This window comes from Triturus cristatus, chromosome 2_1 (assembly GCF_964204655.1).
Source record: "Triturus cristatus chromosome 2_1, aTriCri1.1, whole genome shotgun sequence".
Lineage (NCBI taxonomy): Eukaryota > Metazoa > Chordata > Amphibia > Caudata > Salamandridae > Triturus > Triturus cristatus.
In genome coordinates, this window is record NC_140581.1 from 840764802 (window position 1) to 840792183 (window position 27382).

Here is a 27382-nt window from a genome sequence, read left to right on the forward strand (position 1 = left end):
CGTTTGTCTGATGTTCTGAGTTTCTTTGTTTCCCTGGCTCAACAGGGGTGTGCAGTAACTACTGTTAAAGGCTACTTGACTGCCTTGTCTGCTTTTCTTCTTTTACCAGATCAACCCTCTTTATTTAAATCTCCCATAGTTATGAGATTAATAAAAGGCCTCACAAATAGGTTTCCTCCCACTCCCTTTATCATGCCTCAGTGGGATTTAAATTTGGTTCTGACTTTTAGTTATTTTTAAAGTTTTTTTTTTTATAGCGTGAACATGACCCTTGCGGGTAGCCGAGCGCTTTACGGCGTTACAGCATGAGGATCAGTAGAAAAACTAATATTACATTCAATGTAAATTCACTCAAAACTAAAAAAGAAAATAACGTTTTTGTTAACCCCTTCGATGCTGCGCAGATTCCGCCGCTGTGCTGGCGGAATCTTGCGCGGGTGTGGTCATGACGGAATGGTTCCGTCATGAGCACAGCTCAACCGTGGGTCATGACGGAACCATTCCGTCATGAGCACCGAAGGGGTTAAGAACAGTATGTTGTCATAGATCATGTAGTGAATGTACCAGGCAGAAATGAACAGCCAGGTGATAAAGTGGGTATTGCGCCGAGCAGAGCATTAGGTAGCTAGTATAGTCAATTGTGTGGGGTGACTGGGGAGATAGGAGACATTTGATCTAGAGAAGAAATTTGCTCTTTAGGAATTCTTTGACCTCCTTCTTGAATGAGATGACCGAGGGATTCGATCTGATTTTAGGAAGTAATGAGTTCCAGATTCTTGAGGAAATGCCGGAGAAGGCATGGTTGTAAGTTTTCTTCTTGTGGAATGTCTGAGGTTTCAGAACAAAGTTGGTGGAGTTTCTGGATGCTCTAGAGCCACTTGAGAGTTCGAGTTTCTGGGCGAGCTAGTTAGGGGTATTGAGGCGGAGGGCTTTGTGTCAAGCAGGCAATTTTTGTTGGATTCTTGCTTCGTACGGTAACCAGTTTAGGGATTTGAGATCCTGGGTGACGTGAGAGTATCTTTTTGAGCCAATGATGAGTCTAGCGGCAGAGTTGAGTGGGGCCTTTAGAGTAGCAAGTTTGGATCTAGGCAATCCAGATAGTGTTGTGCTACCATAATCAAATATGGGGATGACTAAAGCTCGCACAGCATGTTTGAAATCATTGGGAGGGGGGGAGGAAAGGTTTTAGTTTCCTTAGAATACTCATTTGGTGGTTTGCTGCTTTTGTGGAGGCACTGATTGGTTTCTGCATGTTGCGATTCTTGTCAAGAGTAACTCCCAGTGACTTAGCAGAGTTTATGATTTGTGGGGTGCAGTTAAGGGCTGTTAGCTGTTTCAGCCATTCTTTGATCAGTGCCTGGTCGGGTGGGGCGATTAGAAGTAGTTCCGTTTTTTGAGTATTTAGTTTGAGGTGATTAGTTCTTAGCCACTTTTGAGTATTCATTAGTGTTGTGTTAAGAGAGCTGATGTCATCGGGGGAGGAGACTTTTAGGTATATCTAGGTATCGTCCGCTTACATGTGGTATTGGATGTTAGTTGAGCTTAGACGTTCAGCTAGGGGTTCCATGAATAAGTTGAAGAGGGTGGGTAAGAGCAAGGATCCCTTTGGTACGCCCAGGGAGATTGGCCGTGGACTGGGATAGGATGAGATTAAGTTTGACTTTTTGAGAACTGTTACAGTAGTAGGAGGAGAACCATTAAAGGACTAGGCCAGTGAGGCTCATGCAGTGTTTCCGGAAGGTCTAGGAGAATTGCATACTTCATTTTGTTGAATGACGAAGATAGGTCAAGGAGGACTAAAAGACAAGTTTGATTCTGGTCCAGCATTTTTAGTGCATCATCTACAATGTGTGTCATAGCAGATTCGGTGCTGTGCCCAGCACGGAAACCAGATTGAAATTGGTCTAATAAGTGTAAAGGATCGATGTGGTTGCAGAGCTTGGTGTGAACACATTTTTCTAGGAGTTTTGCCAGGGTAGGGATATTGGAGAAAGGTCGGTCAGTTTGGTCCATTTTTGTTTTTTTTTCAGAACGGGGGTAGCTTGACCGGACTTGAGGCAGTTTGGTATGGAACCTTGGAAGAGGGCGGCATTAACTATCCTGGTCCAGAGTGGGACTATTGCGGGTATGAGTTCCTTGAAGAATTTCGTGGGAAGAGGGTCATTGAAATAGTTTTACGGTTTCACTCCGAGTAAGATTTTATAAATGGTATCTTCGTCAAAGGTTTTAAAAGAGTTCAATGAAGCGTTGTTTATGGAGTCATTGTGGGTCCTTTGAACATTTACATATTTGTCCCTTAAGGTTCCTAGCGTTTAAGATGATATTTCTGGTTGCAATCACTTCTAAGAGGGTGAGTGAGTTGCAAGTTGTTTTACCCAAACCTCCATTTACTTCATTCTATGCGGATAAGATGGTTCTTAGGACCAGAGCTGATTTCCTGCCTAAGGTGGTCACTCCTTTCCACCTAGGGCAATCCATCACTCTTCCCACTTGCTATCCTCAGCCCTCACCCTTCCAAGGAGGAGGAGAGACTTCACTGCCTGGACCCTAAGAGGGCGGTTAGTTTCTTCCTGGACAGGACTATAGACTTCAGTTTGGACGACCACCCCTTCATTGGGTATGTGGGCGAAATGAAGGGCAGGGCTGTCCATAAAAAACACGCTGTTCAGGTGGATCATCCTCTGTATCAAGATCTGCTACGCCTTGGCCAAAAAGGAGCCTCCTGAAGGTATTCAAGCTCACTCTACCAGAGCGAAGTCTTCTTCGGCTTTAGTTAGACGTGTCCCTGTTGTAGACATCTGCAAGGCGGCAACTTGGGCCTCCCTCCACACTTTCGGGAAACACCATTACTTAGACTCGGCGGTGGGGGCGGATGGCCATTTTGCATGTTCTGTGCTGCAGGATTTGTTGGTATAGGTAGGCAGGCACCCTCTGCCTGGGGTGGGACTGCTTGGGGATTCAATTCAAAAGGTAAGGAATCCACTGGCAGATGTATCCATCAGAAGAACAAGTTACTTACCTTTAGTACTGCTTTTTCTGGTGGATACAGTATCTGCTTGTGGATTCCTCGCTGACCTACCTGCCTCCCCGTTGCCTGCCTGTTTTGACCGAAAAATAAGTGTTGAAATAATGTGATACTTTACACCAAGAAATGTCTGTGATTTTGAATGTCCAGTTTTTGTTGTGTTTTGTATACTATATATACTTGTGAAAATGTTGTCTGTTCGCCTCGAAGGCACGGAAAAAATGGGTGGAACTGACACCAGCACGCCACCTAGGTCTTCTTATGGCTCCGATGACATCACACGGAGTTGCGTGCGGAGCCATTCCATTGTGATGTCCTCGTCGAAGTGGGAGAGGTGAGAACAAAAGTTTCCATCTAATGCTGTGCATGGTGGTAATTTAAAAGGTGAGGAATCCACAGGCAGATACTGTATCCCCCAGAAAAAGGTTTTGCTAAAGGTTAGTAACTTGTTCTTCAGGGCCCCAAAGTGTTGTAGCAAGCCGCCTCCGTGAAGCAGGATGTGATGAAACGTGGCCCCCATCTCCGCACCACTGGCTGTTGGGACTCGGACAGGTGAGGCAGAAGGAGTAGGGGGCTGACGTCCCAAGATGGCTCCCGATGGGACTCCTGATGGGGCTCTCCTCATTGCACCTTGGGGGCAAAGCAGGTAGTGGGCCCCATGATCTCCTCTTCGCCACTGTGGTAGGAGGGTGGCAATCTTGTCTAGGTTGCACTATATACCTGGTGCTGCAGTTCCCCCAAGACTCCCGGGCCGCTGAGCTATGCGGGTCAGTTGAGGAAGGTGTCTGGGTCGACCAGGGGTCTCTATGTTAACAAGCAGCTCCGACTTTAAGCGACCTATGCCATGGCGGCTGGCTCTGCCCCAGACTCTGAGATCCTCATAAGGAGGGTCTATACGGTCTTCCTCCTTGTTATCAGCCCAAGTAATGCAAATATTGCAGGACTTTTTCTGCCAAAACCCTCAAGAATAGAGATACAACACTTCCACTGTGGCTACAAAAAGAAAATTGGTCTAAATTCCTGTTTCTGGAGATGAGGAGGGAGAAGTATCATCTTAATTTAAGTCTTTGAGAAGAGACAAACATGAGAGATATCATCAGATGAACTTGCTAAGAAGTTGTCAAAGCTTAAAGAGGAGAGAAACCCTAAGAGAAAGCTGATACTCAAGTTAAAGTATTCTTCATCCCGGGGGCTTCTAAACGGCAAAGATTAGGTCTGAACCTTCTACTCCTCTGGAAAAATATTTGACTTGCTCTGGATTGAGAAAGTCCTCTTAAGATCCCCCATTCAAAACTCATACGCCGAATGTGAAACAGTTAATGACTCCATTGTTGACGATGACTATTGTTCATTGTTATCACTGAGACCGTTGACTAGCATTGCGCCGCCAAGACCATCGATGGTGAATCATTCAGTGATGGCTCATCTCCATTGGCGATATCGTCGACGAATATATTAATAACGAAACAGTTGACAACAGCATCATTAGCGAGCAAACCTCTACCATCAACGCTGACGGCAGAAACTTTTTTACAGTGAATGCAGCCATCGACAATGGGCCATTTGACGGGACCAACTTAGATCACATTGAAGCCAGACCAAACGTCCCCAAGCAAGGTGTCTTTGGGCAGAAATGGACAAATATGATGATGACGGTCTATTTGGCATCGCAAGAAGCACACCTCCGACCCATGTAAAATGTCAGAACACAGAAGAGGAAGATAACTAAGAAACAGGTTACCTGCATAGAGATTTCTCATTTGAGATTTCTCATTCAGACATAAGTATCTGTTTGAAATTACAGCTGTCCCTATTGCTCGCATTATGGATTTCATACACATGCTTCAGGACTACTACAAGAGATTTCCGGAAAGAGAATATATGCTTCAGTGCAAATGGCAGCCCCTTCAGTTGTTATGTTTCCGCATTCTCTTCTGCTACCTCTATAGCAAAAAAGTCCCTTTATTCACCAGCGTGTTGCTTCGTAACCAGGTTTGCTAGACCCTATTGCCATACACAGTGATTACGTATAAGGGCATAATAATGATGAACCAGAGGAAGGAGAAATAGCACAGGATCAGGTCACTACAATCAGTGAAAAATTGGATGATTAAGTTGCACCAAACTGAACTTTTCGAACACCCCCTACGGTTAGTTGATCACCAGATGGCATTGGGAGTTTTCACCCTCTTCTGGAAAAAGCAACTAAATGCTTTAACTTTCCATTGACAGTACAACAGACGGAATGCCAGGAAGTCAGGTAAACCACTCCCATAAGCAAATACGTAAAGACAGAAGGGCTCAATGTTAAGAAAAACCCTGCAACTGTGGCGTCAGTGATCCAACAATTAGATAAAAAGTACAAGGCCGCAGAAAATTCTCCTGCATTTAATAGGCCTAAGGCAGGTTCTGCAGTTATGCAAGCAGCACAAAAGCACTCCAAAAATCTTTCCACTCAATGCTCCGCTCCTCGAGATAAGTAGGGAAGTAGATTACATAACCTAGGAATGCGTTTCTGTGCCATGGCAGCTATGACCATCAGAGCATCAAATGCTTTAGCGATTCTGCTTGTATATGATTGCCAAATGTTTCAGACTTGGGAGCATTAATTAACCCTCTGCCAGAAGACAAACGGTAGGAGGCAAATACTGTTCTACAGGAGGTCTTTAGAAATCATAAATGCTGCAGTGGATGCTGCCGTGACTGGTTTCAGACAAATGGCGGGAGCTGCAGTCCTAAGACACCAAGGATGGCTAAAAGCAACCTCTTCCAGAGCTGATGTGCAGGCAAAGATCTTAGACATGCCCTATGATGGAGAGGCCCTTTTTGGAAAACATGTGGACGAGGTTTTGCAGTCAATAAAAAAGGACACAGACCGCAAGATTTTTGGGTGTGCTCCAACATCAGAGATTTCAGTCATTTCGTGGAGCTAGAGGAAGAGGTCAATAACCTTCTAGAGGGTTTTTTTCAGCACAGCAGGTTTCAGCCTTAAAATCTGTCCCAACAAAGATATCGGCAGCAGTTTACACAACAATATAGACTACCACCAGCCATGGCCCATTCCAAGCCATTGGGTAGAAGAAGACAACATGACTATCAGAAGACAGTGACAGTCCTTCGGCATCGTCACCGCTTTGCCTACAACACATTTGAGGGGAAGCGAAAGTCTCTCAAACTTTTACAATTTCTTTCTGTTAAAGAAAAGGTCTGGGAAGTGGAGACGGGTAATGGATCTGAGATATCGTAACAAGTACCTTAAAAAAAATAAAAAAATACGGAATGGTCACAGTGGAAGATATGATAAAACTACTCAATCCTGGGGATCTCCAGGATGCTTAATTCCATAGCCCCAGTCACATCAAACACAGGAGGTGTCTCAGATTATCCTCATTCATGTCAAACAAAGGAGGTATCTCAGATTCAAGGTGGCCGGATGTCACTGCCAATTCAAAATTCTACCTTTCAACTTAAAATCAGCTTCAAGAATATTTACAAGATGCATGGCTCCATTTGCAGCATTCTTAATAAGGAGTGGTCACCAGATCTTCCAATACATGGGCGACTGACTCATAAATGCATCCTCATCCATGACTGCAGCTTGTTCGACAAAAACATGTCTTAAAAATTCAAATCTGCAAACAGTGGAAGCATGCAATGGGATTATTTGAAGTCATCACATCAATGCTGAAAAGTAAAACAGCCATTACATGGTGGATAAAGAACAACATTCTGTTGTTGGGCCTAACCTTCCTAAACAAAAAACTGCATTGTGTCATGACAACAGATGCGTCTATGGAAGGGTAGGGAACTCATCTTCAAGACCTCAAAGTGAGTGGCAGATGGTCAGTCGAGGACAAGGACTCTTAGAGGAATGACTTCCAATTTGCATGAATGGGAGTATTTGCTTACGCTTTACCCCCTCTACCTCCAAATCCTTGGGTATTCAAGAAGATGAAAATAGAACAGTGTTGCATTATTTGTGTGGCTCCTATTTGGCCAAGACCGTTCTGGTTCACAGAACTTCTCATGTCCGAACAGCCACACATTCCACTCCAGTAGTGCTCTAGATGAACAATGGACCGGTGCTTCACCCAAAACCGGAATCGTACAGTTTAGCAGCTTGGCTCCTGAACACCATGAGCTCCAACTATTGAATTTTCCACAACAGTGCTCGCGATATATTAGTGTAGGCAAAGGCTGAATCTATGAGCAAGTCCTAGAACGCAAAACGGGCTTGATTCTGCAATTGGTGTTCAACAACTGACTGCCATCCTTTTACTTTCACCTCAGTTCAGCTATTACCATAACGTCTGAACCTAGTTCAATCTGGACTTTGAAATAATTCAATCAAAGTTCACCGTGCAGCAATTTCCAGGTTCAGAAGATCTTGGAACCTTAATACGTTATGGTCAGACAGACAGATTGATATAATTATTCTTATGAGGACTTTTGAAGGCTTGCCCTCCAGTTAAGGAATCGCTGAATACTTGGTAGTTAAATATGGTTCTAGCCCAGCTTATGAGGAGACCCTGTGAACTAATCCACAAGGCTGAACTGAAGTATCTATCCTGGAAATTAGCTCATTTGTTAGCCCCTACGTCGGCTAGAAGAATTTCTGAAATACAAGCTTTTTACAATTCTGAGTCCATACCTACAATTTCACCTGACAAGGTTTTTTGTAAGAGAGAGTCCAAATTTCAGTCCCAAGTTTTCAACAAATTTCTTAACAAACCTGTTATTCTGAGACTTGCGTCCAAAATCTGTCCATTCTGGCGGAAAGAGCACTTCATCCGTTGGATGTTAAAAGATGTCTCAAATTTTATATTGAAAGATCTAAATGCTTCAGAAAGTCCGATCAGCTTCTGGTGGTATTTGCAACTCTAAAAAATGGAAAAGCAAAATCGAGAGGCAGTATAGCCAGATGGGTTTCAGCAGCTATAGCCTTTTGTCTTGAGAAAGCTAGATAGCAGCTAACCACCAAGGTCCTCCATCGTTCCACCAGGAGCAGGGCTACCTCTATGGCCCTCTTCTTTGGTGTTTCATTACCTACCATATGCAGGGGCACAACATGGACAAACACTCCTACATTTGCTAGGCTGTCTAGATAATAATTCAAGTCAGGATACAGCTGTGGGTCAAGCAGTGCTTCAGCATTTATTCCAATAAGGTGAGACATTTTAGTTTGCACTAAGTTTATAAGATTTACAATAATTATTGTGAAACCTTAAAATCTGAATCTCTCATTTTCTTAATTTAGCTGTGCTTCATTCATACTCACCTTTGATCTGTTTTCAGCCTGATTCTGTCCCTGACGCTACCTGCATTAACATTAGGTCACAAAGCTAAAGTTGAGACATTGTAGGCTGCGTAAACATGCAGAGTCAGCTTGCTCGAAGGTTTTCAGGCAATAGTTAATCCTTAAGTAAAGTCTACTCAGAATAGCACATTTTGTTGTTCAGCCTTAAAACGTAGAAATTGCACAAAACACTGAGGCTGTCAGATTCTTGCCTTAGCTCATTTGTGTGTTCTTTCCAAAGTTCGATTTACCTCTGGCGTTCCTTGTTTGTGATCTTCCCTATAAAAACCAATGTAGCCTTTGTTCAAGTGTGCTCCTTTCCTTGAGTAACTCCTTGGTGCTCGTTGGATGTAGACCCATTCTGAATGCTTAATAAATTACCTATGGTTTGTACTTCGCTCCACCGTTGATTCCTCTTTACTTGATAAGAACCCGTGGCAAAGTGGTGATCCCTGCACCAGCAGGTTATTAATTAATCTGCTCCACAAATTGGCGCTCAAACGTAGGTCTCCATCAAGCGCTTGCAGTCGGACCAGGGCAGGAGATCAGGTTGGTAAGACGAACTTCGCTGAGGAAGCGCCCCACCTGATGAGATTAGTGTTGCTCGTGGTCCAAGGTGATTTTTCTGCTCTCCAACTCTGATCTTCCTGGCGGCTGCTAGCCTTGACTGGGGCCTTCGGTTGGTGATTTTCTTTGGATCAGGGAGGATCGACAGGTGGAAGGCGAAGACTACGCATGAGGTAAATCTGTATTGAACCGGTTCATTTGTTCATTTGGTTAGGATTTGTTTGGTATTTGCTTGAATTGATATTCGTCTTGACTTGGTATTTGTTTGGTAATCCGTTCGGAATTGGTACTCCGTTCGGAATCTGTTTGGATTTTTGAAACCTAGGATCTGTTTGGTATTTTGAAACTTAGACTCTGTTTAGGAACTTGCTATTTGTTTTTACTAACATTTTTTCTTACAGGTAATGTGAGAATATTTTTTATTTCTCTCTGTTTATAAGTTTTTTTTAAAAATCTTATATAACATGCCTGTGATTAGCACTCTGTGGAAGTTTTGTTGTTGCTGCTGCGATAAGCAGAGCATTTTGGAAGCAAGTTAGCTGGCGCCACCAGAAGGTATGCCAAATTTTGAGATGTACATCAAATATGGTATTTGTTCCATCATGTATAAATGCATTTTGGAGCAAATATACAAAAGGGGATCCCTAGTTACAATGGCCATTAGAGGGAACCATGGACCCTCACAAACTCGAGTATTTAGAGACACGATTGTTTTTAAAGAAAGTTAGGCCAGCAATGTTTGACAGTTTGCTTATGTGGAGAAAAGAAGTGAGGGAGCGGCAGCTCAAGGCAGAGGAGGTACAAAGGAAACAGGAAAGGAAAACAAGAGTATCAGAAGTATAAGGAATTGATGGATCAGGAAGTTCAGGAGAAAAAGTAATGTTTAGCTAGTGAGCATAGATTATTAATATCTAAGGAATATATAGTTAGACCAACTGTAGCAGTTCAGGTCCACCAAGAAGATGTGGATTCAGATATTGATAGGTATTTGATAGAACGACCCCCACCCCCATATGTACCTTTAACACCTCTTCCCCCTGCACCATTGAATGTTGTTCCCCTTGTACCCCCGGTTCCACCTCCTTTGCCTGCGGTTGTTCAGACCCTTATTTTTCAACCAGTACTGGTAAACTCTTTACCCTTTCCAACTCAGGCCACTGCACCCCCAAGCCACTGCACCCCCATCCCAAGCCTCTGCGCCTCCACCTCAGGCCACTGCACTTCAAATGTCTAATGGTTCTGTACTTTCTGCATCTGTTTTAACCCCTCGAGTTCTTCGCTCTACTGTACCACAGTTTCGTCAGGATGTGATGAGATTGATGGTATTAAATTGGTTAAGTCATTTAGAAATAGAAGTAGAAGACATGATAAACCAGATTCAGGATTTTTATGAAGGTGAGCTTATTTGTCTTATAAATAAGCTCTCTCATCAACTTATGGTTCAATGGGAGATGACTACAGGGTCGAAATGGCCCGGATGATGTTAGAGCAATTAATAGACCGTGTCAAATAGGGGCCTTCCCTGTAGATAGAATTAATAATGCTATTGCAATGATAATTGGATAATTGAATGAACTCTCTTCCTCTCCTTGAATAAAGACCTATGAGGGAAGCTGCGCCACAGTTCATTCTTGGAAGAGGGAATGAGGATAATGATGAGCCAAATAGTCCTAATGCTAGAGCCCATTTTTTATACAATTGGATATATACGCCCTGGAAAAGGATGGATGTACTTACTTTAAAAGCCTCCTTACCAGACATAAGGAAATATCCTAGGGGATTTTATGATCATGTATAGGCAGCCATTGATTCCTGTATCATGACTTTAGCGGACATCAATATTATTTTTGGGGTATGATCCTGCCACCAGATATGTGGCGACTTACCTGGAAACAGGATCATGCTGTTGATTTGGGAGGAGATTGGACTGCCATTATAGCAGCTGATAGAGATAGGAAACTTGGTCAGAAACCTAGTCAGCTCATTCTGGATCTACCATGGTAACATACTTACTTATATAAAAACGATGGTTCCAGCTAGGAAAATAGATTGGGCACACCTTACTGCTTGTAAACAGAAACAGGGAGAGGCCGTCCCCGATTTCTTTACTCGCTTTGAGAAAATTCCCTCTAATGTATTTAATAGCCCTATTCTTCTTGTCCTTAAAAGGGGGGATGAAATACAGGATAAAAGTTTATCAGTTTGTGAGAAAAGTAACAAGATAGTAATCCCTCAATATCCTGTTGTTTCTCAGGTAAAGTTAATACACCTATGGGATTTGCTGACATCCCTGTTCAAAGCCCTATTTCACAACAACTGAATGTTAGTACAAGGGTCTCCAACATTTTCTGTGACAAAAGTTACTAGTAATGTAAAATGAGCACCCCATCCAAGAGTATCCGCAGTGATCACATTGGTGCATTAGGCAGGGTTTTCAGCAGTAATGAAAAAAAAAAGGCAAGGCTTTGACAATTTAAACTGAAGAGCTGCATGTGTAGTGCATGCAAACCATAGCTACAATACCACCTGCACCAAGGTATAAAAATGAGTAATAAACATCTCCAACTGAAATAATGGTTTTAAACACATTTTTAAAATGTTACCTATTTTCTCTGTAGGCATCAGTTTATGAGTTGTGAAAATATAAAAGCGATGTTGTTTTGAATGCCTGGGTTTTATTTTTTTAAATACAGGTTGGACCGTACACTGGTAAGCTACTCGTTGGAGACATAGCAATACAGCAGAAGGTTTCAAACAAGTTACAGTGAAATTATTGCATCGCTTAGTATGCTTGCGACATAAAGTATCTCTTTTTCAATAACCGTATTATCAACAGAAGATTACCTATTTAGGTCTCTCGTGTCAAAGGGGGGGTGAGACGATACACCAACATAGGATATAATTGGTGCAGAACTTGCAGAAACCACTGACTCAATCTAATATCTATGCGTTTATTACCAATATTTTCATAAATTACAAACCCCCTGCTTGCCTTAACATTAAAGCACGTATGCATGCCGTTTTCTTTGGACTAATCAGTGTGAAGCTGTCTTTTTGCAATTTAGAAATGCTTTATGTAATGCTCCTGCTTTAGGTAAAACTTGATTATTACAAATTTTTGCATGTAAAATATGGTTGCAACTTGGCACGGTCCCATGTAAGAAGGAATAGGTCATGTGCATATTTCTCCTCTACATTGGACCCCACTGCGATAAAGCAATCTGAAATGTATATTTAAGGTCACAATTTGAACAGTTATAGTTCCACATTTAGTGGATATCTAAAAAATTATTCAGACCCAGCACCTGACCAGTGCAATATTAACAGGGTATGAGTTGATACTTTTTGCTCCAAAACATCACTCTGAAATTCTGTAACATTTTGAATCCACCCACTGTACTACCCCTCTTGGAGTCCCATCAAGATGATGATTGCATATTTTATTACTGAGAAGGAGACTAAGGGATGGGTTGACCTGACAGATACCCCTATATCTGATCCACCAGGGGAACTGTCCGTGGATGGTGCACGTTACAAACTACCTGATGGCTCTAGTACAGCGGCTTATATAGTTACTCCCTTGAAATCTGTGGTTTAGTTATGTAAAATACAACAAATGTCAACGCAATCTGTGAAGCTGACAGCTTTGACTAGAGCTTGTGAATTAAGTAAAGATTTGACTGTAAATATCAATATATATACACCTTTGGAGATGCCCCCTCATTCGGATGACTTTGAAAATAAAAAAATAAAAAAAGAGGTTTTATTTTATTTTACATGGTGATAAGATACAGTATGGGGAATGAACAGTAAATATACTGGAATCCTTGATGTTACCAAAAAGAGCTGCTGCTATTAAATATTTTGTCCACAAAAAAATTATAGATGAGGTAATACAGGGAAATACTTTTGCCAATGAAACAGCTTAATGATCAGCCTATTTAGAGTATAGTTTAATGTATATTGTAGGGACAGTTAGATGGACACCAGAAGTGACTATGTTTAATCAAACTCTAGATTTTATTAGGGAAGTACAGGAAGAAGCTACGGAGGAACAGAAGGAACAATGTAAAAAATATAGGTGCCAGGATGCAACAGGATGTTGGATAGATCGGTCAGGAAAGCAAAGATGAATGCTTCCAAATTATTATGTGAATGTTATTGTTACCATGGCCCTCAGTTCAGCCCATATCAGTGCTAAAGGAGTAGTGGCCATGTCAGATCATGTATGGTTCAATAATCTGATTCCCAGGGTGGCAGAGTTCTATGTCAAGAAGTGCATGATGTGGCATACTTATAGCACAGGAAAAGGTACCCCGTTTCAACAGGATATTTTGCACCCCCAGATCTGCCCTTTGAAGGCCTTGCAACCAGTTTAGGTGGTTATGGGGAGGTCAGCAAATGTATAGGGTGTACCAAGATCAAGGACAATCTGACATTTTATTTACCATTCTTGTTGATTACTGTGTTGACTAAAGATTTGCATTTAATCCATTCACAGGTGAAGGCCAGTCTCTCGCCCAGTCTTAAAGGTCCAAGTCACAAGCTGAGGCCTAGAGACTGTGTCTTTACCCAAACAGTTTCAGAGGTCAGTGCAAGTTTTCTTCACCACCCAGACTGCTATTAAGCGCACAGGGCTCAGACACCAGCTCCATGCCAGTGATGTGGAGAAAGTAAGCGCCACTCCCTTTGCAATATGATCAGTGGATAACAAGAGGAATACCTGAATAGGATCAGATCTCTCAGCAAGTGCATTTTGGAGATGCTGATCTTTTAAAACATGGTGAAGTGGTGTCATTGGAATAATAACTTGCTGCCATCATGCCTGACCCAGATGAACAGATTCTGTTTGAACATCCTGACATTGTTCAGCCCTGATACAAAGTGTGGCCAAGGGCCGAAAAGAACTATAGACTTTGATTGAAGAAACTATCTCTGGAGAAATGGCAACCAATACCGGTGGTCAAGACCGCCAACGTCCGGACCAGTACATAAGCTTGCCAATGAGGCTTTGAAGCAAAATACACTTGGGACTTAATGCTCTCTGATAGTGTAGTGAGGAAATTTCGGGAGAATTGAGACTATATTGCTCTGTTTCTGGCTGATCGTTACGCTACTCTTTGTTACCTTGGCAATCAAACAACAAATTCTACAGTAAGAGGAAGGAAGGTTAAGAAACATACAGGTTGGATATAAAAGATCAGTATAGGGAATAGTGTTAGGTGTTCTTCTGAAATAGGTATTTGTATATAGAATACGTTGAAATAGGTAGAGTTGTCGGTCATTAAGGCCCTTTAGGAAGGTGTTTTTGACCTATTATAATAGAAGTACTTGCCCCGAATGCCCCCCCTAAAAGCCGACAGTTTTGGATTAGAAAGAGAAAAATAGGGATATTTGTATGTTTTCTATTGTTAGTATTGGGATTTTCCTTTGGGTCTATTTTTTAGGCTTAAAACATATTACCCTGTTCATAGCCTAGTGCCCCCTACTTCTACCGCATCTGAACATTATCACTTCACCTTGTCGTCTCTTAAGGATGCACACTGTCAAATATGAGCCACACAAAAGCTTCATCAAATAACTGCAGAATTACACCAGGAAAAAGGAACATGGATTTGGTCAGAATGATTTTGAGGTATTGTTTCTGCATGGGGCTGGAAATAATTAAAGGGAATAGTGATTATAATAGCCATCTTTCTCACTTGCTGTTGCTGCATTCAGCATGCCCCTGTGACATGTACAGCTTATATAGCTACCTGTAACAGTATCAAGCCTTCCCCAATTAATGTTCATGAATTAAGTAGAGAAATGATGGTACAACTTGAAATTGATGAAATAATGAAAATTGATATATGTACCTTCCTTATGGATTCAGCACAGCTGAAAAGGAAGGACTGTGAAACCTTAAAATCTGAATCTCTCATTTTCTTAATTTAGCTGTGCTTCATTCATACTCACCTTTGATCTGTTTTCAGCCTGATACTGTCCCTGACGCTACCTGCATAAACATTAGGTCACAAAGCTAAAGTTGAGACATTGTAGGCTGCGTAAACATGCAGAGTCAGCTTGCTCGAAGGTTTTCAGGCAATAGTTAATCCTTAAGTAAAGTCTACTCAGAATAGCACATTTTGTTGTTCAGCCTTAAAACGTAGAAATTGCACAAAACACGAGGCTTCCAGATTCTTGCCTTAGCTCATTTGTGTGTTCTTTCCAAAGTTCTATTTACCTCTGGGCGTTCCTAGTTTGTGATCTTCCCTATAAAAACCAATGTAGCCATTGTTCAAGTGTGCTCCTTTCCTTGAGTAACTCCATGGTGCTCGTTGAATGGAGACCCATTCTGAATGCTTAATAAATTACCTATGGTTTGTACTTCGCTCCACTGTTGATTCCTCCTTACTTGATAAGAACCTGTGGCAAAGTGGTGATCCCGGCACCAGCAGGTTATTAATTAATCTGCTCCACATTATGTTTTAAGTGTCTCTCCTCCGCAAATTTCTTTATACTGCTTTCTATTCCATGAGACCTTCTCACCTCCCCTTTTAAAGAGCTCATCTCATTTGATGCCTCTTGTTTATATGTGTATACCTTATACCCTCGGGCTTAGAAAATCGGAGTTGTACTAACCAGTGTGACTCGCACCTCGTTGATGGGGAAGATTCACTGATGGGGAATCTATGAAAGATATCAATACTGGAGAGCCACAGTTACAAGTAAGTAACCTATTTTTTCCAGATATGTTTTTTTTATTTTATTTATTTGTTGAGTTTTGTATAGCGTGAACTTGACCCGAAGGCATCAGAGTGCTTTACATGTTTGGCACAACAGAGGATTACACAAGTTGCATATGTATTAGATGCAATTACGTGAAAAAATGCAAATTCATGGTCACAGTGCGAACATAACACTGGATCGGAGCGCTACATGAGTTACATATGGAATAAATACACTTACATTAAAATTGATACAAATACATAGTCACAGTGTTGAACAAAAGTATCAGCTAAACAGTGGGCAATGTAGATGATACTGTTCTGAGGTAGTTATGGTTGAGTGTGGTGGGTATATTGAGGAAACAGTGTTCCCTGAGGTAGTCGGGACAAAAGTGGGGAAAGGAGCAGCAGGCCAGTCCAATGGGTCAGGAGGCACTGGAGGGGATTAGGTATTTGTTGAGAAGTAAAAGTTTAAGTTTCTTCTTGAAGTGTTGGAATGATTAAATATCACGTCGATTCTGAGGCAGCGAGTTCTATATTCTAGGAGCGTTCCCGGAGAAGGAGCAGGCGTGAGATTTTTCTTTCTTCAGTTTAGGTGGGATCAAAAGTAGACTGCCAGAGCTATGAAGAGGTCTCTTTTGGCCCGCTTTGGATAGTTTTTTTAGCGAGGTAAAATGGTTTCTCCATATAGAGAGATTTGTGTGTTATGCAGGCAGTTTTGAGTATACATCTTGCCTCTGTTGGTAGCCAGCTGAGCTTCTTGAAAGTGAGATTGATGTGGTCAAAACGACTCTTCCATCGATAGTAGTCTGGCTGGCGCATTGAGTGTAGCTTTCATAGGGGCTAAGTGCTTTTTTGGGGTGACTGTGATCGTTGCATTACCATAGTCTAGCCTGGAGAGGGGTCTAAGGACTGCACCACCGACTTTAGGCCTTCACTGGGGATAAAGGATTTGACTTTTTGGTGTTTCAGCATGTAGAAGGCTAAACACTTTAAGCTGAGGCATTGATATGCTCTTTCATGTTAAAGTTTGTGTCAAGTGTAATACTCAGAGATTTGACTGGGTTGGAGATAGTTTGCGATTTTATGCTGTGAAGTTGGAGAGCCAGATATCTACGGGAAAGGACTTTTCTTTCGGTTGGATGAGGAGGAGTTCGGTTTTGTTGGGGTTGAGCTTAAGATGGTTTCTGGTTAGCTGGGATTGAGCTGTGGAGAGAGGACCTTTTAGGTACTGGATGTCTTCAATTGAGGAGATTTTGATGTAGAGTTGGGTGTCATCTGCAGACAGATGATCGGCAATTCTGGATTGTTTCAGGACCATAGCGAGTGGTTCCATGTAGAGGTTGAATAGTGCAGGAGACAGTGTTGGTCCTTGGGGGAGTCCTTGTGAAAATGATGTTGCTTTAGTAGTGAAATTGTTTAGCTTGATTAGCTGTGATGGGTGGTTCAGGAAAGAAGCAAACAACCGAAGGGCAGTACTAATCATGCATGCACGCTGAGTGAGGGTATTTAGGAGGATCTCATGTTTGATAGTATCAAAGGCCGCCAAGAGATCCAGAAGACTAGGAGGCAGGCCTGGCCATCATCCAGAAATCTGTGTAGGTAATCTGTGATGTTCAGTATAGCAGTCTGTGCTGCAGCCACTCCTGAATTCCGATTGGAAGGAATCATGGAGGTTGTATTTTTCAATCTAGTTGTTGAGTTTTGCAAGTTCCTAGTGTTTTAATTTTTCTTTTTTGTATTTTAGGGAAGAAAGCCACGACGCTACCCAACTGCTGTGTACACATGCAAGCTATGTGATGCTTTCCTGGAGTCTATAGCATCTGCTAATAAACATATTAAAGAGAGAAGGCACAAGAAATATGTCATGGTGAGTGTATAGTATGTGCATGCTTTTTTTTCATCTGCAGTTATGCAGTGCATGAAATATGCAGCTGTTCATGGATTCCATGTCACAGAGAAAAAGAGGGGCCTCAAGAAGGCTAGTGTAACATCCATGTATGGCATAGTAAATGTAAAAGAAAAATGGGGGGGGGGGGGGGGAGGGTATTGAAGATCCTGCCCTAAAAATAAAATTAGAATGTTGGGGTACCGTAAAAGCAGATTCAAATGGGAAACCACATTTTGTGCGCTATTATGAGATGCTAAAGGATTGTGAATATTAACAGGTACCATGTCACAGAAAAATTAAATTTGGTTTGGGGTTGGGTGTGAGTATCATACAACCCAAGTGAGCATGTATGGGGACATAGAGGGCCACATCCAGAACCCAAAATTAAACCTAAATAAATGTTTAGTACTAAATGTTTATGCTAGGGACTGGGACCGAAGGGGCCAACAAATCATGACTGGCAAGTGCCATATTTGATCTGCAGAGCTGTTTAGATCCGTATTTAAAAAAAAAAAAAAAACGGAACTTCACTTTGCTAAAATGAGAACTTACGGCAAAGGGAGTGGACATGCAGACAGTCACAGTGTACTCGCAGTTACAGGTGCTTGGCCTCATCACATGGCTTGGCAGTTCGGGCTGGACTGTTCCCATGAGGCACAGGGTCAAGACTCATTTGCATATGGCTGGGTTCGAACTGGAATGGCATGGTGAGCAAAAAAACGATGGATTTAGGCCCAGATCTCTATACTGGGATGGATGTATGACATTGTTCTGCATTCTGTCCATCAACTGTTGTTTTTGCGCTCATCAGGGGCTCTGGATATGCTTATTGACCTCTGTAAACATTTGAGAGGTCTCTGTAGGTGTGCAAGGAATGGCCTCTATTTGCATGCTCATCCCCACAATTATGGACTGATTCTTCTGGTTTTTATGATTCTGACAGTGCACTCAGACCTCTGTGCCAGTGTTCTAACCCACTACAAAGTGTATGTCGCATTTACTATCTCCAATTGGCAGAGACTGTCTTACTTATAAGTCCCTATTATATGGCACCCAGGGTACCAAGAACCTGTAAGGCAGAGTGTCCACCCAGGACTGCAGCACTCATTGTGCCACCTTGAGTGTGAAAAGTACAACATTCCTCCCATTCTGTCACTGCAGACTGTAAGGGCAGTTTTTAAATTGCTGGTTCGATTTTGCCATTTAAACCGTTGCCGAAGCCCCCACTTACCATAACAATATGTGTAAGTCTCCTCTAAGGAAGGCCTACCGAGCCCTAGCGCTGTATATTAGTTGAGATATGTATTTTTGTTTTTATATGTCCCAACAGCAAAGCTTCCAAATTGTCGTTTTTTTCTATGGAAGAGTCAGTAGCCCCGCTGCGTAACGTAAAGTTACCTGCTGCCCACTCAGCCTGGCTATCTTCTGACTGTGACTGCTGAATTGGGTGCTTCATGGTATCAAATTAATCGTGGCAGTAAACCAGACTTGATACCCGAGTCGAATTTTATGTCACTTTTATGGAAACACAATTTGTTAGGAAGTTCCCACTCTGTGACTCAGTTTCTCCAGTGATCTTACACGTCACTGGCCACCAGACAGCTTTCTGCCCTCCTGTGAAGTAGTGTGAACAACTCCGAGGAACAACAGCAGCCTGCTACAGGGAGCGATGTTACCTCCCCTTGCAGGAAGCCACTCATGGTGTTGGTCCAAAAAGCGAACTTTAAAGCTTTGGTAGGCAGGCTATTGCACTTCTGAAAGGTTGCCCCTTTGTTCAGGTAAACAGGCTGGCGGTGGGAGCAGAGAGGGCAGGCAAGTGCACAAACCGGTTTTACCATGGGCGTGTAGCCCACAAGTAGCCACACCTGTAGGGTGATTTACCAAGCTCCTAACATCCGAGGAAGGCTTCAAACATGTTGAGCGGTCAGAATAGTGTACTCTTAGATAGCTAGATGCCACACATAGTTGAAAGTCGTCACAGGGCGGGAGGTATTCTGGTAATCCATTGGCTAGCAACTGCATCATCCCCCCGTGGCACTTTCTGTGCATAAATATGGCACCCCTGGCACCCTTCGCCTCAGATCATGATGGAACTGGAGAATGGGCTGCCCTGCTCACCCCTGGACTTGGCAAAGAGAGTTTGCACTGTCTGCTGGACTGCACCTGCCACATACTGGGTTAGTGAAGCGAGCCTGTGGGTCCTGGCTTGAGGAAAAGAAGCTCTCAAACCCCCGAACAAAGAAATTACTCCAAGGGTCGGCAGACCCCCCCCCACCCCCCACCCCCTCGCTGGAACCAGCACCAGGATCAACAAAGCTAAAGTAGACCCACCTGGCAAATCAGGAGCCACTTCTGTAGAATTGATTCTGATCACTGCTGGGTGCCCCAAGAAACCGATCCTCAAAGTTGCACAAGAGTATGCTGGACCTAGGAGTGTTGTCGGAGTCCAGATTGTTCGCCCAAGAGTGACATCTGCCTTCACCAATATAACACTACGACTGGGACCGCTGTGGATGGAGACCAGTAGCTCAGCAGCAGCTGGCCTTCTACTGGCTCAAAGAGGACTTTGAGGGACCGTGACCTCTGTGGCCAAAGCCACCCCATCTGACCGTGGACTGAAGAGTAACCATAAGGATATCCCTCGTCGACCACACAGAGCATCCTCCATTTCTTACATCTACAGCATCAGGACCACTCTATTAAAGCCTATGGCAGCTGTGCTGTAAAGTTTAAAACTGGACTAGAGAATGCTTTGGTGGCCAGATAACTGTCCTCATACTTCTTTGTGGTCCCCCTGGCCTTTTCCTTGTCAGATTTGTCACCGTAGTCGGACTGGAATAGCTAAACACATCTCTTACAAACTTTTCAAAAGTTTACAAATGTAACTGTTACCTTGCGGTTGAACTGAGATTTACGTTTTCTTTAAAAATCTTGATCTCCGGAACCCTCTGGTGGAATTTGCTCATCTTGGTCTCTAACAATTCATTAACATAGATTATATTTCTGTGAATTGTTTCCAGATTTCTTTTGTGTTGTGTGACTTTATATTTCATTGCTTGGTGCTGTTAAATGCTTTACACTAGTTCCTTTGTTTGAGCCTTCCCGCTTGAAGCTACAGCTACCCAGGGTTGAGATAAAGGTTTTGCAAATGAGCTTTACTGGACCAAAGACAGTTTTTGGGAGTGTATTACATGGTAAGGTCACACAACCATACCATTTAAGGCACCCAAATCCTGACAAGGTGGTTCTCTGGGCAAAGTGACTGGGCACAAGTTGCAGGATACCACTATGCACATCCAGAGGCTGTGCAGCACATGCTTTGGGGGAAGACCTGGTCTCGTCTGCCACAACATGCATCAGTGGCGGCTGGTCAACTTTGAAGGTGGTGAGGCGTGGTTACCTGTTTCTTAATATGAGCATTTCAGCAGATCGGGTTAGCCTAGCTCCTTCACATTGCAAACCATGCACGTATTCTGCTGTGGGTTTCTATTGTTGATGCATCATCCCCTTGTCTTGTGCTTGCCTTTGACTCCTTCTAATTATGTACAATGACATACTGAAGAACTACAGTGGTGCAGTATCTTAGATGACTATCTGTGTTTCCAAGTGCAGAAACCACTGAGCTGTCCAGCAACAGAGCCTAGAAGCCTATACATGGGGTCCTCTCAATACTAAAAGTGCTAGATTATTGCAGGAGCTATTGTGCTAACAAAGTCAAGTACTGAAGATAAAAGCAACAGCTGTTGAAGCCTCTTAAACTTAGATGTAGATCTCACTGAGATGCTTAATAGCAGATCCTACAGGTTTCTTTATGGTGGAACTAAACTGCTTGACCATTGGTATAGCTGATGGGACTACAAAAGGCACAGGCCTCTTGAAACTGTTTGAACTGATCCTCCTTCATTTATGGTATGATTATCTAAGATGGTGAACTACTCACAGCAGTCCCATAATCCACCCCTTAAGAGGAGTGCACTAGTCTTATGTTATGTTGATTTGTAGAGTGCTATCACCCAGGACGCTATACTGGCGCTCAGCAGGTATGATGAGTACATTGGCTGGGTATGGAAGCTGGTATATAAGTTTGTAGTTAGAGAGCCGGGAAGAGTCAGCTGATGGTTTCTTCAGCAAGGGGACGACTGTGGCATAATTTCCAAGCATCTAGGAATGTTGCTGAGGAGATGAATGTGTTCAAGATGGTTGTGAGCATGGTGCTGATGGGTAGAAGTTCTCTGGAGTACATCCAATGGGGCACCAGAGTGGATGGAGTTAATTGTGGTTGTGGTTTCCTCCGAGGTGATGACTTGCCAAGTGATTAGTGCAGATCATTTGGACAAGGTTGGGAGTTAATTGTCAAGTCTCGTGGGTACAGTTGTGGTTGAAGTTACTGAATATGGTCACTGTTACTGAAGAATATGGAGAGTTCGTTGAAGAGGTTCTGAGAATGGGTGGTTGAGTTTGAGTGTACTGCCGGTGAAGTGAAGTTCTTCTCTATGGCAAAGATTTCTTTGCTTCAGTTGGTACAGGCATCGATTTGATCTCCCAGGGTGCTTTGATCGGTGTTCCGGATCAATTGTTGGTGCCCTATAAGGGTAGACGTGAATATGTTTCTTTCCTTGTTGTTTTTGCTTCATCTCCGTTTGCTCTCAAGTTGTTTGCAGTGGCATTTTGTTAGCCTGAACTCCTCCGTATACCAGCTGGCTTGGGGTATGTATATCAACATGCTGTTTAGCTTTTGGGGTTCCAGGTCATTGGCGCAGTAAGTGATCCAGTAGTTGAACTTCTTGATGGCTTTGTGGTGGTTGTTGCTGTGTTTGAGTTGGTGAGTGTTGAGAGCGGAGGCCCACATTTTTTCTAGGACATTGTTTCAGTTGTGGTGGTGGTTCTGTCGGTAGTAAGTGTGGGCTGAGGCAGGACGGGAATGCTGATCTTGTTGAGGGCGTGGTCAGTCAGGGTGACAGGTGTGCTTTTGTCGACATGGACGTTGTCAAATGAGATGGAAGTTTGGGTCCAGTAGGTGTCCTGCAAAGTGGGTAGGTCTTTTAACTTGTTTCCAAAGACTTCAAGAAAAGTTTTCAAGTTGGGGTTTGATGGAATTGTACCAAGACGTAGTGCTAAGAACTTTGTTTTCAAATACGGTGCATACGTCTGGCCAAGATACGTTGCCGGTTTCAATTTTGTCTATGATTGCAGGACCATCCATGTGAGATCGCTTACTCAGGCTTATTTTGTCCTCCATTAGCGAGCACTTTATCGCTGCTTTTTTAGCGCTAGCTGAAAGGAAGAAAGTGGGAGATTAAGTTGCCAGAGACTTGTAGTATTAGTGATTTTTAATGATGATCGTACGTATTTGGTGTAGACAGATTCTGGGTCTTTATCAAGGGCCATCCACAACTCATTGTTGATTAGATTTTGCCTGTAAATCCAGATTTTATACCAAGTTTTTATAGTTGTATATCGCCTTTGCACGTGCTGCTTCTGCAACCCAAATTCTAACCTCATCTGTGCTGGGGAGGAGTTACATGGTAGGTAGAATATTATCTTGTAATCTTTTGTTTGTAAAGCGTCCAGGATTGCCGAGTCTTTCCCGTGCTGGATTTCACTTGCGTATGCTACTGTTAGCAAAAGTTTTGCTATAATTACTTCTAGCAGTGGAGTGAACGATGGCCCTTTCAGGTTCTTTGCCATTGTACAAATGGCAAATATTAGCCCATTACCCTTTTTCATTTGGGTCTCATTGTGGTTTTGAAAGGTAAGTCGTTTATCCATGAGCACTCCCAGATACTTGTAGGTGCTAACCACTTTCAAGTTTATATTATTGATTTGGAATGGCCGGTACTTTTGAGCCTGACTGCTTATTATCATAGCTTTTGTTTTTAAAGTATTGATTTCCATGGAATTTTCCTTGGCGAATTGTGCCAGTTCATTGATCACCCTTTGTAAGCCTATTTGTGTCTGGCTTAGTAGCACTATTATCATCTTCATAAGATAAGTGGGTGATGGGCAGAGTGCCTAGACGTGGAGGATGCGAGTTCACCTTATCTAGCTTTGGGGAGAGGTCGGCCATGAAAAGATTAAACAGATGTGGGGCCAGAACACACCCATGTTTTTAAGTTCAATTGTTCTATGTGCACTAGCCTGCGATATGTTGTATCAGTATTCATATTTTAAACTTGGTAGCTGTTTCTACTATGCTCTCTCTCTCACTTTACGCAGTTGCATTTTTAATCAAGGTTAGTTCTCCAATCAGCACACTGAGAATAAAGTCTGGCTCTTTTGCTAATACTTGTGTTTTCATTGTGGCCTTCTTACTCAATCCAGCTAGTGCTTCAGAAAAGAACAATTTTTTCTGCGCTTTTACTGATGGTTTGGAAGGCATGTGCACATGGGTCTAATGTCTGGTTTCTGGTTCAAATATAGTGCGTGAATGAAATACAAGAAGTCTGTTTAGTACACCAGATAACCACCCTATTCCAGGTGTCATTTGGACTTTTCAGCTACACTCTCACAGCGTACCAGATGAGGAATTGCTCAATGATAGTTAAGGCTTTTGGATCAAAATATGTCAACCGTATCAATTCTAGGTGAATAACTCTAATGCCACTTTCACATTCAGGTACTTTTAGAAAGTTTCATATAAGTGGCTTATAGATAATGCGGTGCAAAGCCCTTCAACCGGATGCTTACATTTATCAGGAGTAACCACTATTTCTAACAGTAACCCTCCACGTCTCCCGTGTCACTCATCATCGTCCTCCAATTCATCCACGCTGCTCCAGTGTCATCAGGCCTCCCCTTCCATGCCAGATGCCTTTCCAAGCTTTGCAGTCGGACGTCTGACAGCCTAAGCCACTTGCGTCTCTCCCAGCCCTTTTCTCTACACCTAACCATCAGCTTCTCGCGTTGGATGCGGGGGCCCAGCCTATTAACCATGTGTTTGATGACCTTATGCATTGCTATAGTGCCCCATGCCAGGGTATGCGCCCACTTCAGGAGTAACTCGCGAGCCAGTGTTCACAAGTGGAAGGTCACATGGAAGATTTAGTGTTGGTAAAGCACTGCACCAATCGCTTTCTGCAGTGGTGGAACAGCAACACTTTGTTACAAGGCAGGCTCTTTGCAGATCCTGTCCTTATCTTTTCTGTGAGCAGCGAAGAAAAAGGGAGAGTTGCTAGAGAAGCTGGGTTACATGCAAGCATTATGGCCTTTCATAGGTGGTTGGTTGTACTACTGTTTTCCCAGTGGTTCTTGGGAAATGTCTCTTTTTAGGTCTCGGCTCGAGGGCTGCGCTTGCGCAGTCTCGCTCCGAGATTTAATGACTTGGAGAAGAGGGGCTTGAACCCGCCCCTCTTCTCTCCTCTTCTCCATTGGCTGGCCTCTTAAATGCTGGCCAGCTATTGGAGAAGAGGTTCGTCTCGCAAAACAGGCCCCATCCTTTTCGGATTCGGGGGCGTTTTTTTTTCGATACTTTTCGCTGGGCGTGTTTTTCTCTCCTCCGGCCAATGGCAAGAGGAGAGAAAAAGAAAAACACGCCCATGAATCCGAAAATGCCACTGCCTTTCTCCGAGGCATTTCTGCTTCACCTCGGAGAAAGGCAGTGGTGTGCTTGTTCACTTTCGGGACCGCGCTTGCCTTTTGCTCTGCCTTGTTTTCTGGTTTTACTGTGGTTTTGTTAAAGCCCTGTTTTGCTCCAGACTGAAACACACGCCATGCCACCATCTGTGCGGTATTAGCTTTGCTGCTTCGCCCGCTGCCAGGGTGAATGGCTGCGCGCGCTGCCACGTAAATCTCCACAGAAGTGGGGCTGCCCCGCCCGCCTGTAATCCACAGCTGAAAGGACGCGAACGAGGCTCTGTGAAAAGGCCGTGCCACGAGTCTGCTGTCAGTCAGCCCGGGGCCCAGCTGAGCACAAAGAGGGCCGCGGAGGGGGCCTGCGCCGGCTAAAGAGGCCATGAATGTCGACTCGAGCACTTGGGGGCCTGCCAGGCCGACTAATCCGGGCCAATGGCCGCTGTACACAAGAGGCCGCGCTGCCCGGCGACCAAAGCCCGGAGCAGTTCACTGCGAGCTCTCCAAAGACCTCCGACAACACAGCGTAAAAGGTATATTTACAGCCAGTGGGGCATGCCATGTCTGGAACTTGCTTGGTGGGCACAGATCCGGGCATGGCCCATATCTCCGATCCATTGTGCATGTTCGCAAACACACCAACACTGCTCCTTTGTGCCGAGAGTTGTCCTCCCGAGCGCACCTGATCAGATGCCCTTAGCAGCTCCACTCCTCATCGATCCAACGCTAGGCACATATGTGCTTTACTATATATATTCCATATATCGCCTTCCTGTCTCAGAGCGAAACGGTTCAGTTTAAGAAGAATCACCCATATTATTGAGGGCTACTAAGTTGAAGAGGATGAGGAAAGGTAGACATTAATACTCCCTCCAACACGAGTGAGCATAAGCAATTTCGGAAGGAACTGTAAAGGTCCAGATAGGACTTTATAAACCTCAAGAGAAATACAAAGAGACAGCACAAAGCATTCTCCATGCAGAACTCGGTTCAAACCCTTTATAATTAAGGCTTCTTGCTATATTTTCTTACCATTATAGATTTATCAATATTTGTTTTTCCCCATTTTATTTGAACTGCGCTATATTTTTTTGTGTTCTGTGAAAAAACGAAGTTTTCGAACGTGTTTTTTCCAGTAAATTCCCACTCACAGTTGGCGGCCTGTAGGGAGTGTGGGCAGAGAGCAGTCACTGGAGCTCAGAATGAAAGTTTACTTCTGGAGACCTATATAAAAGCTGCATTTCGCACAGCTGACAAGTCAGAACAACTGGGCTCTGATGGAACAAAACGAGAACTACTAAACGTGCACCATGGTGCTGTCCATGCTGAAACAGTGCACGCTGTGCAGTCTCCTGCACCACAGTGTCTCTTTTAAGCTGAAATGTCCCTCCCCGCTAATACTGACGTAGAAGTTGTCAGTAGGGTAATTCTGAAAGGCAGGAGGTTGCCTCCTCATGAACACGAGAAAGAACAAGGGTCTCTAAAATCTAAGTGCTGTATTGGGCATGCATAGAGGATGAGCAGCAGCAGGCAGGTGGGTTCATTGATGTGCTATCAGCGCAGCAACCTTCCAAGCGCTTTGTGTCTCCTCCGCCCATGTGCAGGAGCCAGCCTGGCTACGGTCTGAGCCGTGACTCGACCAGGGCGCACCTGGCTTGCATTTGCTCGCCTTGAAGTTCCTCGCAATGGGTTTGAAACGCTTTACTAATATTACATTTAACAAAATGCTGCAAACAGCGATATATAATACAAAAAATATATCTGAAACATTAGTATTATAGTACAAAAGTTCACATTCGCAGCTATTCAAGGAAATGCCCCACCCCTTTTTAGGTCGAGCCTAGAGCAGCGCAAGCTGCTTGCTCGACTTATTGTAAAGGGGTAAAAAAAAGTGCTACCAGATGCTGCCATGGCCGGCCTAGAGGCTGAGTGCATGTGCGCGGGCGCGCGCTTTGCGTGCCTCTCTCCGCGCTTCAATTCCCTCCCCCTCCCCCACCACAGATCTCGTCACTCTGCTGGCCTCATTAAGGGCATCGCGATCACTTTCAGCCTCATTAAGTGCATCGCGATCACTTTCACTTTCGTCCGGCTTCAGCGTTAGCTCTTGTTTCATTAGTCTTTTTTTCCTAATCATTCAAAGTGGGTTTATGGGCGATTTATGTGCCCGTCATTTCCAGGCTAATGTTCATTTGCGTTCATGGGTGCCCACCTGTGGGTGTGTGAACTGACTGCTTTACGTTTGTTTTATTCCTGCTGTTGTGGAAGAGATCGCTTTATTAACACCAACCATTACTCATACGACATGTTCCCACTAGATCTGACGT

General features: G+C 43.5%; 1 protein-coding gene across 1 annotated transcript in view; it reads left to right on the plus strand.

Annotated features, from left to right (window-relative positions):
* Positions 1 to 27382, plus strand: part of TUT7 (terminal uridylyl transferase 7) — a 1376479-nt gene that overhangs the window by 103128 nt on the left and 1245969 nt on the right. Inside the window, exon 3 of the mRNA XM_085632922.1 lies at positions 17346 to 17468. Coding sequence (XP_085489048.1) covers positions 17346 to 17468 — 123 coding nt within the window. The remainder of the gene's footprint in view (positions 1 to 17345; positions 17469 to 27382) is intronic.